Source organism: Hydra vulgaris, chromosome 01 (genome assembly GCF_038396675.1).
Source record: "Hydra vulgaris chromosome 01, alternate assembly HydraT2T_AEP".
In the NCBI taxonomy this organism is placed as follows: Eukaryota; Metazoa; Cnidaria; class Hydrozoa; order Anthoathecata; family Hydridae; genus Hydra; species Hydra vulgaris.
The window spans coordinates 69,332,501-69,352,500 of NC_088920.1; the positions used below are offsets into that span (position 1 = coordinate 69,332,501).

Consider the following 20,000-nt stretch of genomic DNA (forward strand, 5'->3'; position numbering starts at 1 on the left):
TTACTATTTTTGGCAATAAAGAATCCAAAAACCTTTTTGGCAAAAAGAAAAAATTTAAAATAACGAAAAAAACTTATCGCTGATATTTTTTTATCAGAGATAATTTTTTTTCATTATTCTCAGTGGGCACGTGCCGTCCGAAGGTCTTCTGGAGGTCGACCCTAAGTTTCCTGGACTTTGAAGCTAATAACAATATAGTTGAAGCTAATAACAATATAGTTGAAGCTAATCAATGTACCAATTGTAACACTTATCAATGTAATGTGACGCAGTTTATGATATTTGCAGGACTTTGATTATTTATGAATACTCTGATTAAGATATGCTGGACTGATAATTGTATTCATTTAAAATTTGGTAATCAAATTTAGTTATTTTTGCTTTTTTATCTGTTGTTCCAATTTTAGATTTACACTTTGCACCTAACAATATGGTAGCTTATCGCATGTTTATATTTAAAAAAACTAAATATTAGGCTAGAAATAAATAAATTCTATTATAAATCATCTCCTGGTTTATAAAATAAAAATTAAATTGTACAACATTTATTTTACTTTTTTTAGTTTATCGATTCCAGATAATACAAGGTTCAGTGGCACTTCAGTCGAGGAGGAATAATATATATATATATATATATATATATATATATATATATATATATATATATATATATATATATATATATATATATATATATATATATATATATATATATATATATATATATATATATATGTATATAGTTAATATATATATATATATATATATATATATATATGCATATATATATATGTATGTATATATGTATATATATATATATAAATATGTATATATATATATATATATATATATATATGCATATATATATGTATATATATATATGCATATATATATATGTATATATATACATATATATGTATATATATACATATATATATTTATATATATATATATATATATATATATATATATATAATAGTAGTAGTAGTAGTAGTAGTAGTAGTAGTAGTAGTAGTAGTAGTAGTAGTAGTAGTAGTAGTAGTAGTAGTAGTAGTAGTAGTAGTAGTATATATTTATTACAGCAAAAGTAAAAATAATTGATAAAATACAAATCATAGATTATTAGATTACAGCTAGTTTTTGTGAAGCTCATATTGCAACTTTCACTAAGGAAAGCTGCGAGCTGTAGTAACATTAGAGCTTATCGAGGCTCGCTTTAAAACTGTTGAAAGTTGGAGAACCGATTACTTTATCTGGTAACATGTTCCATGCATTGGCAATGCGATTGTTAAAAAAGTGGAAACGAGCTAAATTATTGCTGTAATTTTCACGGTGAATTCTTTCTCTGTAATTTGCTCTTGGTGGAATTGTGATGAGAGGAATGTACCAGTTGACTATGTTGATGTTGTTAAAAATTTTATAATTTTGGATGAGGTCACCTCGTTTACGACGTTCAACAAGAGAAAATAGGCCATGTTGTAAACATCTGGACTTGTAGTCTAACTTTTTCAGTTTGTCTGGTATTTTTGTGGCTCTGCATTGTATTTATTCAATAGCTTGTTCATCCTTCACCAAATGAGGGTTCCAAGCTGGAATTGCAAACTCAAGTAAAGGACGGATGTAGTTGAAGTAGAGTTGTTTCCACAAAAAAGCGTCACGAGGTTGGAAAGTGTGTTTTAGGATACCTAGCATTTGATTTGCTTTACATGAGGCAATGATGGATTGGGTTTCTACTTTAAGACCATTGGTAATTTGAATTCCCAAGTCACGCTCAGAGGTGGTTGCTTCCAATGTAGTTCGAGTCGTGATTGAACAATGACCTAATTGCTCCATTGAATATTTGAAAGGAGTTAACTTTTTATGGCCAAAGTGACCTTGCATTTCTTTGCATTTAGCTCCATGAGCCAAGATTTAGTCCAATGAACAATTTGGTCAATATCTGGTTGGAGTTGAAGTTGAGCAGCAAGTGAGTTGACAATGCTTAGGATTTTAGTGTCAAGAGCGTAGATCTTACAACTGTTTTCTTTGCTCATTACATCCGGCAGATCATTGATGAAAATGACAAATAAAATTGGACCCAAGACTGATCCTTGCAAAACTCCACTTGTCACAGGTAACCAATTCGATTGAGTGTCGCCAAGGATGACTCGTTGAGACCTGTTGAGTAGAAAAGCTTTTATCTAATTAAGAAGATTGCCTTCGGTTTCGTACATTTTTAATTTGTAAAGCATTCATGATGTGGAAATTTGTCAAAAGCTTTAGCAAAATCCAGAAATACGACGTCAACTGGTAGCGTTCTGGCTATATTTCCAGTCAAGAAATCCATTGTTTCTGAGAGATTTGTAATGCATGCTTTTTTCTCTAACAAATCCGTGTTGACTATTTGATAAAAGTTTGTTTGATTTTAGATGCTGCATGATTGCCTTCTTAACTAATTTCTCCATTATTTTACACGGAATTGAGGTGAGGGATATTGGTCTATAGTTTGATGGATCAATTCTGGAGCCCTTCTTAAATATAGGTGTTACATTTGCTTTGGACCATGAGCTTGGAATTTCACCATTGTCAAATGAATTTTGAAAGATGAGAGTAAGTGGAGAAGACATTGAGGTAGAACAAAAGCGTAAAAGGTGAGGACTGACATTATCTACACCAAGTGATTTAGAAACATCTAGTGCTGAGAGTTCCATTAGAGTGGCCAGAGCATCAAAAGATAAGCTATTGAGGATTGTGTTAGTTCTTCGATCAAAACGGGGAAGATTGTCATTGGATGGCTCTTTGCTGAAAACTGATTGAAATTGATTGTTAAGTGAGTTGGCTATTGTAATTTTGTCAGAGCTAATGATCTCACTGAAACTGATGATTTGCATAGATGAGATCTGATTTATTACAGAGCTTTTAATATTTATGTATGAAAACAGTCTTTTAGGATTACGCTTATCATTGGGAAGGGGAGTTTTGAAAGATTTCAGAGAAGAATGACTTAATTTTTTAACAAACTACTGGTTTCTCTATATTCCCCAACCAGTGATGTGATTTTCCATTTTGAACTGACGTTGCGAGCCCAGAACAATTTTTTAAGACGAATAAGAGATAATAGTTCTTTTGTCATCCATGGTTGTTTTTTGGGGGATGGTTTGTTTTGCATACGAGGGATGAATTGAAGACAACATTCATTGTATTTGTTGAGCCAAAGTCGGTAACATTGCTCTACGTTTAAGTCTGTAAAAATAGATGACCAGTCAACATTATTGAACTCTTTGTTGATTTTTTCGTAGTTACCATGCTTGTATATAAATTTAGAGCTGTTGAAACGTGATAATTTTATGCTAGAAGCCAGTTTGTAATGTTTGCAATAATTATATATATAATATATATATATATATATATATATATATATATATATATATATATATATATATATATATATATACATACACATATATTATTATTACTTATCTTAATTCATTTTTTAGAAAAAGAAGAAAAAAACGAAGAATAATGAATGAAAAGATTGCTGCCCCATGCCAAACCCTCAGTTGATGTAGCAGCACTCCGCTGCGAGTCAGGCTATTTGTCAGTCGATGTATGTACTGAAGCCCCCAGCAGCAGACTGTTTTAGTATGACGTCACACTGTCACCTAAATCAACAGTATAGAATCGATTTTGTTTAACTATTTATGTTAATTGTGCGTGACTGAGAAACCATATTTTGTAATAGCATTGTTAATATATTTTAATGGTATATTTTTTTCTAAGAATGTACTAATACGCAATTGCAATTGCGAAATGTCACGCCTTGTATGCATAAAAAGTTCTAAATTGTAAATCTTATAATTTGTAATACGTTTTTTTAATTAATCAAAGTAATTGAAATATCTAAATTAAATAAAGTTGGTTCACTGAAAAGAAAACCGAGAACATAGACTATTATCTACTGGCGGATACAATCTAAAGCAGATGAAACTGCTGTTCGTAGAAGAATCTGCCTGTATTCAGGAGTTTTAGAAAAAAAAAAAAATTCAAAAAGGGAACCAAAAGAAGCAGAAGTATGGTCAAAGTCACGGCCGAGCAACAATTAACAAATTATAAATGAAAATGTCAGAGTCAACGTGAAAGTGAAACAACTACTATAATGTCATGTTCTCATAGTAAGGTTTCTGGAACACAACAGCTTTTGAAAGTTTCAATGGAGTCATCTGATTCTGAATATGAAAATATAATATCTGACATTAGTTGAAATTGTGTTGCCCTTGCAGTTGTTTCTGGTTTAATAAGTATATCATGTGATGATGAACTTGAGTAAAATGGTAAAGCAACAGGTAAATTGAAAGACTATTTTATTTCGCCTTTTGTAAATAAATCAGTCATCAAAAAACAAGATTTTATATAACAAATTCTGTTCAACCATCGCGAAGTAATATTTGTTTATCCATTTATCCATTTGATTTAACCAAAACGTTTTATCGTAGAATGTCGAATCACGGTCGTGTCTTAAAAAAATGGTTTTTATATCAGATAAATAAAATAAGTTTATAATTATTTCAATTTTATTGTAAATAATTTATGGCAGTTTTAACTATTAGTTAGAGGACCTCTCATCTCAGTAGATAGACATTTTTTAGATTTATTTTTATTTTCATTTTTCTAGGTTTCTATTTTAGCATTAAGACTCTATACAACAGACTTATCAAACATAAAACTTCATTGAATCATGCAATACAGTTGTTTTCAATATATACAAGCGTTATATTGTTAATCCGTTGGTAGAGACGTAGAAACATTACTTGATGATCGGCGGCAAAAGCATGTTATAAGAAATCCAACAAATTTTAAAAAGAATTGTTGATATTATTTATGTGATCGGCAATCAAAAGAATTATAAACAGGCAAGTTTAAAACAAAAAAAAAAAAAAAAAATACAAAAAATACAAAAGAAGCAGAAGTATGGTTACGGTCATGGCCGCGGTAATTTAGTGACAACACTTTCAAAAACAACAATTACCAAAGTAACAAATATAATTGGTTCATTAATACAAACTAAAATAAAAGTTAATATTAAAAGAGCTAGAGTACTTTTGTTAGAAGTGAAAGATGTTAGTGGTGTAGATCAGTTGTGTGTCTGCGCAGAATATGTAGTTAATGAATGTGCTCGAGAAAGAATCATTATTATATTTTATATTTTTAAATTGGTTTACAAAAGTATAAAAATACAAAAACTGAGTTAGTGAGACTTAGTTTGGATTTGAAGAACTTCATAAGAGAGTCTTTCAATGGAGCAGCATATATGTCCGGAAAATATAAAGGATTTCAGGCACTTATGAAAACTAAATCTCCCGCGTCAATTTTTACCAATTGTCATGCACGCATTTTAAATTTGAGTGCGATATTACAAACTTTATTTGATATGTGATATGACAAAATATAATTTATACAATGATGTTTTGTCATATCACATATCAAATATGTGATATGACAATACATGAAAACACATTAATAAAACTTTTTAATTATAAATTCGATAAAATGGAAATTGAATTTAATAATATACAAGAAGAAAATAAAAATCTTAAAAATGAAATGCAGGATTTAAGAAAGGCAGTCGACTTTATTAGTGAGAAGTATGAAACAACTGAAAACAAAAATGCAATTCCAAATGTCGAACTAACAGATAACATAAGGTTTAATGACAAAAACAATGATGTGAAAGACAAGATTGCCGAACTTGAAGATCGAAGTCGTAGGAATAATCTTAGGTTTAATGAAGTCGAAGAAAGCGAGAACGAATCATGGGAAGACAGCGAGAGAAAAATTCAAGAAGTCTTAAAATCTAAGTTTGGTTTTACTAATGATTTAGAGATTGAAAGGGCGCATCGAACAGGAAGAAATGAAAAAGGAGTTAAAAAGAACAGAACAATAATAGTCAAATTTCTTAATTACAAAGAAAGAAACGCAGTTTTTGAAAAATTTACGACTTTGGAATGAAAAACTATATGTTAATGAAGATTTTAGCGAAAGAACCACGGAAATTAGGAAAAAGCTGTTTAAAGAAGCAAAGGAATTAAGAGCCAAAGGTAAATTTGCTAACGCTATTTACAACAAACTTATTACGCGCGATTTTTAAATGAATTCTTTTATTTCTAGTTATTTAAATTTTAAAAATGGATTCTAATGATCAAAACAATTTTGAATCACTATCATTTTCAGAACCGGAACCAGCTTTTTTTGGTCTTTGAGATAGCTAACTTCCAAACATGGAGTAAATGCTAAACATTTATATGTTTGTACTTATGTCAAATAAGGATGCTTTGCAAAAAATTGCGATGATTGGAGGCTGGGAACAAAGAAGCCTAAAATTTGCGCCCCCCTGCCCCAAACAAGAAAGCAACAAGTTGATGAAATATTTTTTGTACTATTCTCAACTAGACTTATATTCATCGATAAATTTTAAAGCTCATAGTAAAACATTTTAGCTTTCAAAAATTATGACCATATAAAGTTTAAACCCCCTCAATTTGAGGGGGTTGTAAATTTTATATAGTCATTATTTTTGAACGCTAAAAGATAATACTATGAAACTTAAAATTTATCAATGAATATAAGTCTAGTTGAGAATAGTACGAAAAACATTTCATCAACTTGTTGCTCTCACGTTTGGGGCAGGGGGGCACCAATTTTGGGGGTTTTTGTTCCCAGCCTCGCAAATTTTTGCAAAGCATTCTTATTTGACATAAGTATAAACATATAAATGTTTGGCGTTTGCTCCATGTTTGGAAGTTAGCTATCTCAAAGACCAAAAAAAGCTGGTTCCGGCACTGGTTTAACTTTTTTCAATTTAACGACTTAGTGCTTGACACTAATTCAGATCCGGATCTAAACTATTTTAGTGGTGTAGGAGCTTTGCGAAACAATTGTCCTACTTCTATAACAAAGAAGTAAAAGAATTTCTTTCTCGGGATCATTTAAATGTTTTTTGTTTTAACATTAGAAGCCTTAAAAAAAACTTTGAAAATTTGTGTACTTTAATAGAGAAAACTTCAAATACATTTAGTATAATTTGTTTAACTGAAACGTGGTATGAATTTGATGGCGCTAAATCTAATTTAAATCTCCATATTTGAGGTTTTAATGTGATCCCACTAGCGCGTAAAGCAAATAAACGCGGAGGTAGTGTACTTTTTTATATAACCGAAAATTTGAGGTTTTTATTTGGCCTGAGATGAGTATTTCTGATGACAATAAAGAAATTTTAGCGATTGAAATTTTAACCAATAGTTCTAAAAACATACTTATAAGCTGCTGTTATCGCCCACCATCTGGCCATATTGAAAGTTTTAATGCATTATTGTGTAATGATATTTAAAAAAATAGTTTTTAGGAAAAGAAACTAAATTATATAATTGGTGACGTAAATTTAAATTATTTTGAATATGATGTTAATAACAACATTAAAAAGTTTTACGATGACTTATTCGAACATGGAGCAATTCCACTAATTAACAAACCTACTAGAGTAACCTCAACTTTAGCTACTTTAATTGACAACATTTTAACAACCGATATCTTTAATGAAACTCTTAAAAAAGGTATGATAAAAAGCGACGTTTCCGACCATTTCCCTATTTTTTTCTCTATTGATATTGACAACAAATTTAATACAACAACATAAAAAAGTTTATCAAACGTTTTTTCACCCATGCAAATCTAGCATCGTTAAAGGATCAATCATCTTTAATAAATTAGAATCATATAAACAGTTCATTTGAAGCTAATGAAGTATACGATACATTCTTTTAAACTTTCTATGAAATATATGATGTAAAATTTCCAAAACGTGAGTTTATTATAACCAATAAAAGTTACCATGGGTCAATAAAAGCCTTAGGAAATCCTCAAAAATAAAGCAAAAACTGTATATAAAGTACTTAAAAAACCAACACCAGAAAATAAAATTATTTATAAAAATTATGCTTAATTGTTTGAAAGTCAAAGAAAAAAATTTAAAAAAAGATATTATTATGATTTACCAGAAAAATATAAGCACAATTCAAAATGCACATAGAAAATTATAAGTCAAATTACTGGAAATAGTAAATTAAAATTATGCTCTGCGCCTAACACTATAAAAGTTGATGGCATATTTTTTTATGAACCCAAACAAATTGCAAGAAAATTAAATAAATATTTTGTGTCTGTTCGCCCTAATTTTGCTAAAAATATTCCAAATATGATTAATCCAATAAATGATTATGTGTTTCCATTAATCTCTAGTTTAGATAAATTTGAAGTATCTTCTTCAGAACTCTAAAGTGCTTTTAAAACGCTTATAAACTAATAAAGCAGTTGGTCCTGATGATATAAATTGTAATATAGTCATAGATTAACACGATACCATAAAACATATTTTTTTTAAAGTTTTTAAATGTTCTAATAATCAATGAATTTTCCCCGACCAATTGAAAATAGCCAAAATAACGCCTATATTTAAAGGACGTAAACCATCAAATGTCAGTAATTATCGACCAATATCTATCCTCTCTGTTTTTTTTTAAATTTTAGAAAGAATTTTGTTCAACCAAATATCTAATCATCTTACTGTTAATAATATACTTTACATAAACCAATACGGTTTTAAAAGAAATAACTCTACTGAACATGCAGTAATTCATCTTACTCGTAGTATAAGTGATTCGTTCGAAAAGTTAGAGTTTTCTTTAGGCGTCTTTATAGACCTATCTAAGGCTTTCGACACAATTGACCATGAAATATTGTTTAAAAAACTTAAACATTATGGTATCACGAGTAATGCTTTAAAACTACTAAAAAGCTATTTAAAACATCGCAAACAATATGTCTATGTCGACGGATCTTCTTCACAAGATTATCTAAATATAGATTATCTAAATATAACCTGTGGAGTTCCACAGGGATCTATACTAGGGCCCTTATTATTTCTATTTTATGTTAACGATCTCCATGAAGTCTCAAAATTAACAACTATAATGTTTGCTGATGATACAAATATATTTCTATCTAATAATAACATCAATAAACTTTTTTATGATATGATCATTGAACTAACAAAAATATCTGACTGGTTTAAGCCAAATAAACTTTCAATCAACATTGAAAAAACTAAATGAATATCTTTCATCCACGATTTAAAAACATTCACTTCTAAGTGATTTGCCTCTTCTTCATATTGATAATATTCAAATAAAAAGAGTAATTTTTACAAATTTTCTAAATATGATTTTAGATGAAAATCTATCATGGAAGAATCACATCGGACATTTATGCAGCAAATTTGCAAAAAGCATTGAAGTTTTATATAAAGCATGAAGCGTTTTAAACAAACATTCATTAACTCGACTATATTACTCTTTTATACACTGTCATATTAGATATGCTAATATCGCATGGGGTAGTATCCATAAAAGTAAATTAAAGCCAATTTATTGTCACTTTATTGCACGTCTTATAAATTTCAAAAATCGTTTTGCTCACTCAAGGCCACTCTTATTTAACATAAATGCTTTTAATTGAAAAAAATAAATATTCTTTAAGAAATGATAATTTTATTAAACAACCAAAATTTCAAACAAACTTTGGTAAATTTTGCATTTCTTTTCGTGGAGCTTTATTATGGAACCAAATAATTTTAAAAAATTTTGATTTTCTCATGAATGGAATTATTATATGCTCAAAAGAAAAATATAAAAAGTAATTTTCTCAATTGAAAATATATTTATATACTTTTAATTATACCCAGTTTTGCCATCACTCATTTATATTTTACTTTTATACAATATTGATTTAAAGTTTATGTGAGAAACTATATTTAAACACAATTATTTGAATTTTGTTAAAAGTTGCACTGACATTATTTGTACAGTAGTCATCTATTATCTACTTGTCTACTTTAATTTTTATTTTAATTCGTAATATTTGTAAATAATTTTTATTACGAACGGGATATACTTTTAAAATTGAATTTAATTTTGTAATAAAAAAATTATATAAAAAGATAAAGACAAAAAAAAATAAAAAAAATAAAAAAAATTGATGTATGTGAATGGATGTATCTGCAAATATTGTATGTATGATACTTTTGGAAGTTAACCATCCTTTGACAATGGTTTAGCATTTTTGTTGGTGGAAGCGTAAACGTAAACGCACAAACATTTGATAAATTCTTCTACACCATCTTTTGGACAACCTTAAAGTGCATTTGGATGTACCTAGTGCAATCATATTCTTATTATTTTTGTTTATTTATTAATTAACAATTAAGATTAGTGTAATTGTAAGATACATTTGAGTAACAAGAATCAGTGATCGTATAGATGCGAGTAAGATGCGAGACGTATTTGTTTAGCAAGAATTTTATGATATTTTTGTTTTCGCTTGAGTCATGCGGTTCAGAAGAATTGGTATTTTAATTCAAGCTATAAAGACCATAACTAAAGAAAAGTTTAAAATTTGTAATTATTTTTGTTTTTTCTAAAATCTAAATTAAGTTCAAAGTTCTTCAACAGCGGTTCTCGGTGACAAGGCCTGTATGGTCTTCTTTGAGTATCAGCGTTCTTTATCTTTATTCTTCTTTATTTTCTATTTTTTTTAACGATTTCTTTGCATGCTTTTCTTATTGATAAGTTTGTAATTGTTGTATTAAATTAGTTGAATTATTTTTGCAATTATTGTATTAATTAAATTATTGTATTAAACTTGTAAATATTGTACTAAATATTGTAGTAAAGAAGAACAAAAAAAAAAAAAATCAAAAAAATAATAAATATGTGTATGATATGATAATATATATGTATACGAAATGATAGTATATATGTCTATGATATGATAATGATATATAAGATATGTGATTTACAAAATTTATTTGTGTGTGATATTACAAACTCTTGCATTCAATCTCAAAAATTTTTTTTCTGATTTATGCAAAAGAATGCAAGTTTGGAGAAACATTTTAAGTAACAATTAATAAGGCAATGATAAACCCGTCATCTTGAAAAATAGGTTCAACAAGATGGAGCAGTTAAAGTCAAGTGCTAAATGAAATCTTGCATAAAGTTAAAATTCTGATTATAGTAATCATCGTTTCAAACATTTATTCGAAGGTCTTCATATCTGTGGTTACTGCAAAGAAATAGATCCTTCAACTGCAACCACTGCACAAGACCTTTCATCACAATTGTAAAAATTTAAAACAATTTTAGCAGCATTTATGTTCTTGAATGTTATTAAAATACAACACCTATTTTAAAATAGTTTCAATCTAAAAATCTTGATTATGTTTTGGCTGGGAATGAAATTAAAAAATTCATTGCTGACAAAGATGACTTATTAAGTAAATTTGACGAAATTCTAAAAGAGGCCGAACAGTTTACAGAAATAATTAATAATGAAACTGAAGATTTCGAAAATTTTGTTAATAAATTAAAATTTCCTAAAAAATAAAAAAAGAGTAAAAAAAGAATGCCTGGAGAACTAGCGTCCGGTGAAATCTCAAATGATCAAATATTAGCTATTAGAGTTAATGTATTTAGAATTATATTTGATGATTTAAAAATGATATTAAAAAATAAATATGGAAAAAATAAAGAACTTTTTCAAACAGTGGCATATTTTGATCCTAAGAGGTTTAAAGATATAAACAGCAGAATTTTAACTAATAATAAAACAAATCTAAACTTTATTTCTAAAATGGTTGAAATTGATGTGTTTACATTAAGAAAAGAACTTGATCATTTTGCTCCTTCATATGATAATATGTTGTCTACAGAAAGTGAATTTTTGAAAATGGTGAACAGTTCTTAAGCAATATTCCAGGACAACAAAAATGAGTTTAATTTAAATTTTAATAATGAAAATGAAGTTAAGGAAGTTGAAGAGGATTATAATGAAAACAATCAACTAGAATACCAAAATATAGATACATAGCCTAACAACAATAATACAAATGTTTGTAAAAATTGCATTCCATTTGCATTTAATTTGCTGCACAATTTTACAAATTTCATTTTCACACTAGTTCAATAGCAATTTATACTTAGCATACAAATACATCTTTACACTAGCATGCACTCAAGTTACTTGTGAAAGAGCATTTTCAAAATTAAAAATTAGTAAAAATTGGTTAAGATCAGCCATGAAACAATATCTCCTTGAGTCATTACTGCTGATAAATACTGAAACAAACATGCTTCTCGACCATAAAACTGTTAAAGACACCTTGGCAGTTTCATCTAAAGTAGTTTGGAAATGTTAACATAACTATTAATTTAGCTATTGTGTTTGACAGTTAACGCTGTGTTTAAAATATTAGATATACATATTAATAATCTACACTGTTTGATTTTTGTTTATTGCTCAATATATCTGTGTTAAATCATAGTTATATACGTTTATAAACGTTATATCTAGTTAAATTTTATTTATAAAAAAAATAAACTTTAAAAACGTTTAAAGTTTATTTTTTTTATAAATAAAATTTAACTAGAATTTTGTATTAATTTTTTAATTCCAGACAATAAAAAAAAAGTAAAGCTTGAAAGATAGAGAATAAAAAGTATTACTAAAGAGATGCAAAAATAAAAATTACATCAGGCAATTGCCGGTGGTCCCCTTGACCCGCTAGCACTTGCCCATTTTTGATGAGCCTTTATCGATGAAGCACAGAGTTAAATGAAAAAAATTTGTCGAATGATTTTTTACTAATTTACATATATAAAAATATATATATATATATATATTTATATATATAAATATATATATTTATATATAAATATATATATACATATATATATATATATACATATATATATATATATATATATATATATATATATATATATATATATATATATATATATATATATATATATATATTATATATATATATATATATATATATATGTATATATGAGCCTTTATCGATGAAGCACAGAGTTAAATGAAAAAAATTTGTCGAATGATTTTTTACTAATTTACATATATAAAAATATATATATATATATATATATTTATATATATAAATATATATATTTATATATAAATATATATATACATATATATATATATATACATATATATATATATATTTATATATATATATATATATATATATATATATAAATATATATATATATATATATAAATATATGTATATATATATTATATATGTATATATAAACCTTGCGCATCGAAACGGATTATTAATGAGCCTTTAGCAATAAATCAACTAAAAAAGGATTTATAAATCGAAGCAGTTAATCAAAACTGCTTGTATTTAACTTTTAAATGATAACTTTATGTTTGGTTTCTAAATTAGCCCGGATAAACAAATCAAAATAACAACAAATTAACATGAAAAGACTATTTAGAGAGTTGTGATAAAAACATTTAAATTATTTAATGATAGCAAATGATTGCGCTTTTCCCATACATACTTTCAAAATTTTGACTATTTACACTGCTAGTGAATTTACATACCTGAGCTTGTAAGAATATTTTAGTTTTCAGGCTACAATTACCAAAATATTTCTCAAGACAATATAATCATAACTTAAGCATAAACATACTTAATTTTAGTTAAAAAAGACGTTTTATAAATGTCTTGAGAATGTTTAAAAGGTTTGCGGATCAAATGCCGTTGGCCTTGTTGCAGAAATGTCAAATTGTGCTAGAGTTTTTTACACCTAAAAAGGTTTTTTTTTGTTTTACTTGAAATCATGATTTAAAAACTCCACCTGGTTATAAATTATTATTTATTACCAACGTTTTGATCATAAAGCGCAAAAAATTAAAACAAATTAGCTAATAAAATTAAAATAATTTACCTGAAAAATCCGTTAAACAAAGTTGGTTTACAAAAACATAAAAAAAAGCAATTCATAAAACAGCAGCGTCATTTAAAATTTATTGCATTTTTTATTAAGATTGAACGCAATGGCTCTACCCACAAAAAAAACAAAACAAAAAAAAACAAGTATGTTAAAAATTATTAGAGCTGTGCAACTACGAAAACTTTTCCAAAATGGTGCGTAATAATAAAGTAATTGTAAAAGCTTGAAGGTTTTAACCAAATTTTTAATCAAATATATAAAATCAAATATCAAGCAACAAAAATAACATTTTTTAAAGTTTCACAATACAAAGATTTCAAATACAAAGATTTGAACTGCACTTTGTAATTTTTTGGCATTTGCACTTTTATAGCATGAAGTTCTTTGCTCTTTTACGGCATGAAGTTTATTTTTTTAATAACTGTATTTGAAACTTCAAATGGTTTATATTTTTCTTTTTTTATACCATAAAGTATTTTTTTATACTACAAAACACTAAAAACTTACCTTTTGGTTGTGTAAACTCAAAAAAGAATTAGTTGTCATAACTGAGCTAAATGTTCCTGTCATTCCAGAAACAAGTATGACACCTATTATCATCCAAAATATGGAAAGAATTCGACCGGTTAATGATTCCGGAACAATATCACCATACCTAATTTAAAAAATTTTTTCAAGATATTTATTATTTAGAAATATGTTTTTTTAATATTTATATAAGTTTAAAAAAAAAAAAAAAACTGTTTATCATAATAAACTAAAAAAATTAAAGTTAGGAGAGGATGGGGTAAGATGACGAATAGGGCAAGATGACGACCTACCATTATTTTCAAAATTCAACTAAATATGAAAGCTGACTGTAGCTGAGAGCGATGTAGACTATATCTACTAGATTTACTTATGTTTTCTTTATAAATATTATTTTTGGGATGAAAGATAAGTATTAAATAAGGCTTTTCCGATATTAGGAAAAAAAAAATTCACTTGCATTTGATTTTTTTCATCATTACATCACCAGCTAAAGGTAAGCGAGAATTTTTCGTTTAACTTGTTCAATTTGGAAGCCAAACGAGTAGTATTAAGCTATGATAACTTATTTATGTATAGTTCTGAATCACCTTTGAAGATTGTGTAGTCTAGGGGCAAGATGAACGAGGTAAGATGACTCGTTCGTCGTTTTTCTGAAATACATATTTTACTATAAACTGTATGAACACTGCCTCTTATTTTGTTTAACTTAAATCTTGTTGCCTAGTTATGTTTAACTTATAACAATAAACACAATTATAATAAACTTAGAATAATAATTAAAGTTAATTAAATTTAATTATGTTGTGAATATTATTATTTATGCATATGTCAATTTTAGTTATGCATATATCTGTTTGTAAAATAAGCATAGCTAATATGATTAGAGTTAATAACTATACTTTATGGTTATATTTAATCTGTTCTATACATACATATACATAAACATACATACATAAATATATATATATATATATATATATATATATATATATATATATATATATATATATATATATATATTTGTGTGTAAAGTATATTTCTAATATGGTACATGCATTTGCATGTTATTTGTTTATATTGACAGTCCCATTGTATATTATTGTGTTATTTGTAGTTATTAAAATGGTTCGCAACTATATCAGAACTACAAGTAGAGGTGCCAATGGAAATTGGACAATGCAGAACATGACTGGCAACAAGAACCAAGCTGCTGTAAATTTTGGAGTTCCAGAAGCAACACTAAGGCGTTACCTTAAAAAATCTTCTGATCAATTTCCTATCAGCAATGGAAGGTTTCGTCCTATATTTTCAATGGAAATGAAAAAATTACTTGCAGAATATTTAATTGAGTTGAGCAAAAGATTTTTTTGTATGACCAAAGTACAGTTCAAAAAATTTGGATTTGAATTTGCGGAACATAATAATGTTCAACATAATTTTAACAGGGAATTAAAAATTGCTCGTCTTAACTGGTTAAGTGGATTTTTGAAACGCCACAACAATATTTCATTACGAACTCATGAAATGACTTCTTTGGGTAGAATTCCAGGTTTTAACTCCCCACAGGTTGCAATACTTTTTGATTTACTTCGAGATCTCTTGAGAACGCATAAATTTTTACCTTCAAGAATCTTCAATGCTGATGAAAGTGGGTTACCCACTGTACCAACAAAAATCCCAAAAGTATTTTCTGTCAAAGGCATTAAAAGAGTAGGCAAAGTTGTTTCTGCTGAAAGAGGAAAAACTGTAACCATAGTTTGTAGCATGAATGCTGTTGGAACTTACATATCTCCAGCTTTTATTTTTCCGCAAAAAAGAATGCGGCATGATTTTCTGGACAACTCTCCACTTGATTCAGTTAGCTTTGCCCATAACTCTGGTTGGATGACGCAGGAGATTTTTGTAGATTATTTAAAGCACTTTGCTTATCACACAAAACCAACTATTGCTGATTCTGTTCTGTTAATTGTGGATAACCATAACTCACACATAAGTTTTTCAGCCATTGAATACTGCAGAAAACATTCAATTGTAATTCTAACATTGCCACCACATGCAACCCATATGATGCAACCTCTGAATGTTACCTTCTTTTCACCATTCAAAACTTACTACAGTCAAGCTTGTGATAACTGGATGGTAAATCACCCAGGTAGACCAATCACTGAAGCACAGATTCCTGCACTTGTTAGACATGCATATGATCAATCAGCAACAACTGGCATTGCAAGTAAAGGATTTAAAGAAACTGGAATCTGGCCCTTCAATCCACAGATCTTTTCTTTAACTGACTTTGCACCATCATTGCCCAGTGATAGCCCAATACCAAAAAATCCGATTATATCAACTAATCAATTAGGAATAAGTATGTAAATTATATATTATTTAGACAGTTCAGTTTTTTATTTGTTTCTTAAAACTAAAAGTTAAAAAATGTTTGTCTTTGTTTTTTTATCTACAAATCTTCACCTGACAATCTATTATTTAAATAAGCTAATAACTTCAGCTTATCTATAGTATTGGACAATTATGCTAAATAATAGAATATGAAATAACATAAAATTAACCTAAATAATTTTTTGATGATTTTTATGACATATGTTATATAATTTTTTCGGTAATCTTTTGTTCCAGTAGTTGAAGATCGCTAGCAACAGTCAACATCAAAGGTGAAACTTAATGCATTGACCATATCATTTCTCAGCATTGACCATATAATCTAACAACAACAACTCTTTATCATTGCCAACAGTTAACACTGAACCAAAATGCATTCAATCGAATGCAGAGCAAATGTTGATAGAACCCAAATAGAGTTAAATGATGAGCCAAAAACTGTATCACCTGAGAACAGTCGACCTTATCCTATTGCTTGTAGGGTTACAAATAGTGCTAGCCGTAAACGAAAATTTAAGCGAGCAGAAGTGGCAACAAGTTCCCCTTTCAAAGCTGCAGTTCAATTAGCTGCACTCGAGAAAAAAGAAAAATTGCTGAATCAAAAAATAAAGAAAGCTGTTAGAGAAAAGAAGGACCAGCTTAAAAAAACAGCTGTAACTAACGATAGAAAGAAAAATGACAAAGCCAAAAAAAGTGCAAAAAAAAAATCCAAAATTCAAATTTCAAAAATAGTTGAGAAAACTGAAAAAATTTAATGTTGGTATTGCGAAATTATCTATGGTAATCCTAATGATCCATTTCTTGATGATGACTGGGATATGTGTAAACCCTGTGAACACTGGTGTCATTTGACTTGTGGGCAATATGTTGAACACAAATTTACTTGTACTGTATGTTACTCTTGTGTAGCTCAGCAATTATTATATTGTTTTATTGCGCATTAAAATATTTTGTTTGACATTTGCTTTATTTTGTTGTTTTGGAATTTACTATGAATTGATTAGCAGGCTTTTTTACTCAGCCCTATGTAAATATATAAACTTAATTTTGTTTTAAATTACGCCATTTATATTTATATTACTTATTTTATAAACTTAAATTTATGATACCGTGATATTTAAGACAGTAATGGTATCATGGAATTAACTTATCTTAAAATCGTCATCTTGCCCCGCATAGGGGGCAAGATGACGATTTATGGTAACATTGGTTAATGAGTTTTTTCCGGACTATTTTCAATTTTTATAAGGTTTTTTTGATACATCAGTAGCGCATGATAATTTTTAATCACTTCTTGATAAAGTTTTACTTATTGGAACACTTATTGACTAAGATATAAGTGCTTTTCAAAACGTTCGTCATCTTGCCCCATGTTCCCCTATAATAAAAATTTCAACTAAAATTAGATTAAAAAAAAAAATTTTTAAGATATTATTTAGAAATGAGATATTATTTAATTTGTTTATTATTTATAATATTATTTAGAAATATATTTAAATGTTTAAATAAATTTAAAAAAAATTAAATTATTTTAGGAAAAATCATACTTAATATTTTAAATGAAATATTTTCTTTTTTAAGTAATAATCGTGTAAATCTTTTTAAATCAAATACAAAATCAATTTCATATCGTTGACGTATTTAATTCTAGATATACTTATAAACCGTATTAAGGATCGTACATCATACGATCATACGATGTTAAAGGAAACCTGAAACTATATAGGTTACAGAGCTAGAATTTCGTAAAAACAAAACAAAAGTTGTTTAAACTTTACATATAAATGTCCCATTTGGATTGTCTTTATTTATTGGAAGCATGAGAACAGAGAGAAAAGCATGGAAGAAAGAGAACTGATAATAATGAAAAAATAATAACAAATGGAAACTTAACATGAATTTTTCTTAAAATGTAGGTTACAGGCATTTTATCTACGTTTTCGCATTTTTTCTGCACTTTACAAATTTCCTCAAAATTTCCACATTTTCGCATTTTACTCGTGCCCTTAGTCTAAAAAGCTTACATTAAATAAAGTAGTTGGTTGCACTTTTTAACAATTACTCAATGTAGATGCTATTTTGTGAACAGTTAAAATGTCTTTTTAAAATGCTGAAGCACAAAATATCAGTTGGTCCGGATGATGACTATGTAAATTTTATAAGTTATAAAAGATAATTTTCTTGTTCTATTAAACATGGAATTTTATTTAACCAAATAAAAATAGCTTGAATCCTAAATGTAAAAAAGAAGATTAAATAAAGTTTGCTACTATCGTTTCCCGTAAATTTGCTTTATGTAACCTACCCTTCATAGATCAATGCTAGGATATTATCTATTATCTTTTTTATTTACATCAAAGATCTCCATAGAGCTTTAAATTTAAATACAAACATGTTTGTTGATGACTCGAACTTATTTTTATCTCAAAATAATATCTTCCCCTAATGTGATATTAAGAAAATTTTAAATATAAAGACATTTCTAAAACGTAAAAAACTGATTTTACAACTTATATATTAATATTGAACCTGCACTTGTGTTGCTTTCAAGGCGGCTAGAGCATATCGCAACTTTCATAGATGAAAAGATTCATCTACGACCTTATGATTACGTTTTTAAATAAGGGTTTTACTATGAAGAACTTGTTGGACTTTTTTCAGCTACGTTTGGAAAAATATAAGGAAAGAAGCTGTATAGATTTTCAGCTATTATTTCTTATCGTATATTATTTTACCATCTACTGAGAGTTTTTTTTTTTCTAAAAACTTTGAGTAGTAATTTTTTTTTTGAAATTGTAGTTTTTTTCATTTTTATAAGATTTTTTTAAGAACTTTTTATACATCTTTCTTTTTTTCTTTGAGGTTTTTAATAAACCTTTAGACATCCAAGAAACTTGATGTGACTTTTTACAATTTTTTTCTGAGGAAATATTTTTTCTTATTGCAGAGTAATTGCGGACAAAAATTAAAAAAATACCTTCTCAAAAATTACATTACTGTATACCATTTTATAGGTTAAACATTCAGCTTTTATAAAATGTATATATTTCTGTGTGATTATCATGACGTATGCTACTAATCTGAATAATAAAAAGCTTTTTTTTTTTTAAAAAAAATTTCACTAATAGTATTTTTATTAGTAACACAAAAAATATTTGATAATATTTTTTAATATTTGATAATATTTGTTATTTTTCAAATGAGTTATTGGAA

The 20,000-nt window shown here is 27.4% G+C and overlaps 1 protein-coding gene across 1 annotated transcript in view; it reads right to left on the reverse strand.

Moving 5' to 3' along the window:
- LOC136074963 (uncharacterized) overlaps nt 1-20,000 on the reverse strand; it is a 56,378-nt gene that overhangs the window by 5,544 nt on the left and 30,834 nt on the right. Inside the window, exon 4 of the mRNA XM_065787149.1 lies at nt 14,367-14,514. Coding sequence (XP_065643221.1) covers nt 14,367-14,514 — 148 coding nt within the window. The remainder of the gene's footprint in view (nt 1-14,366; nt 14,515-20,000) is intronic.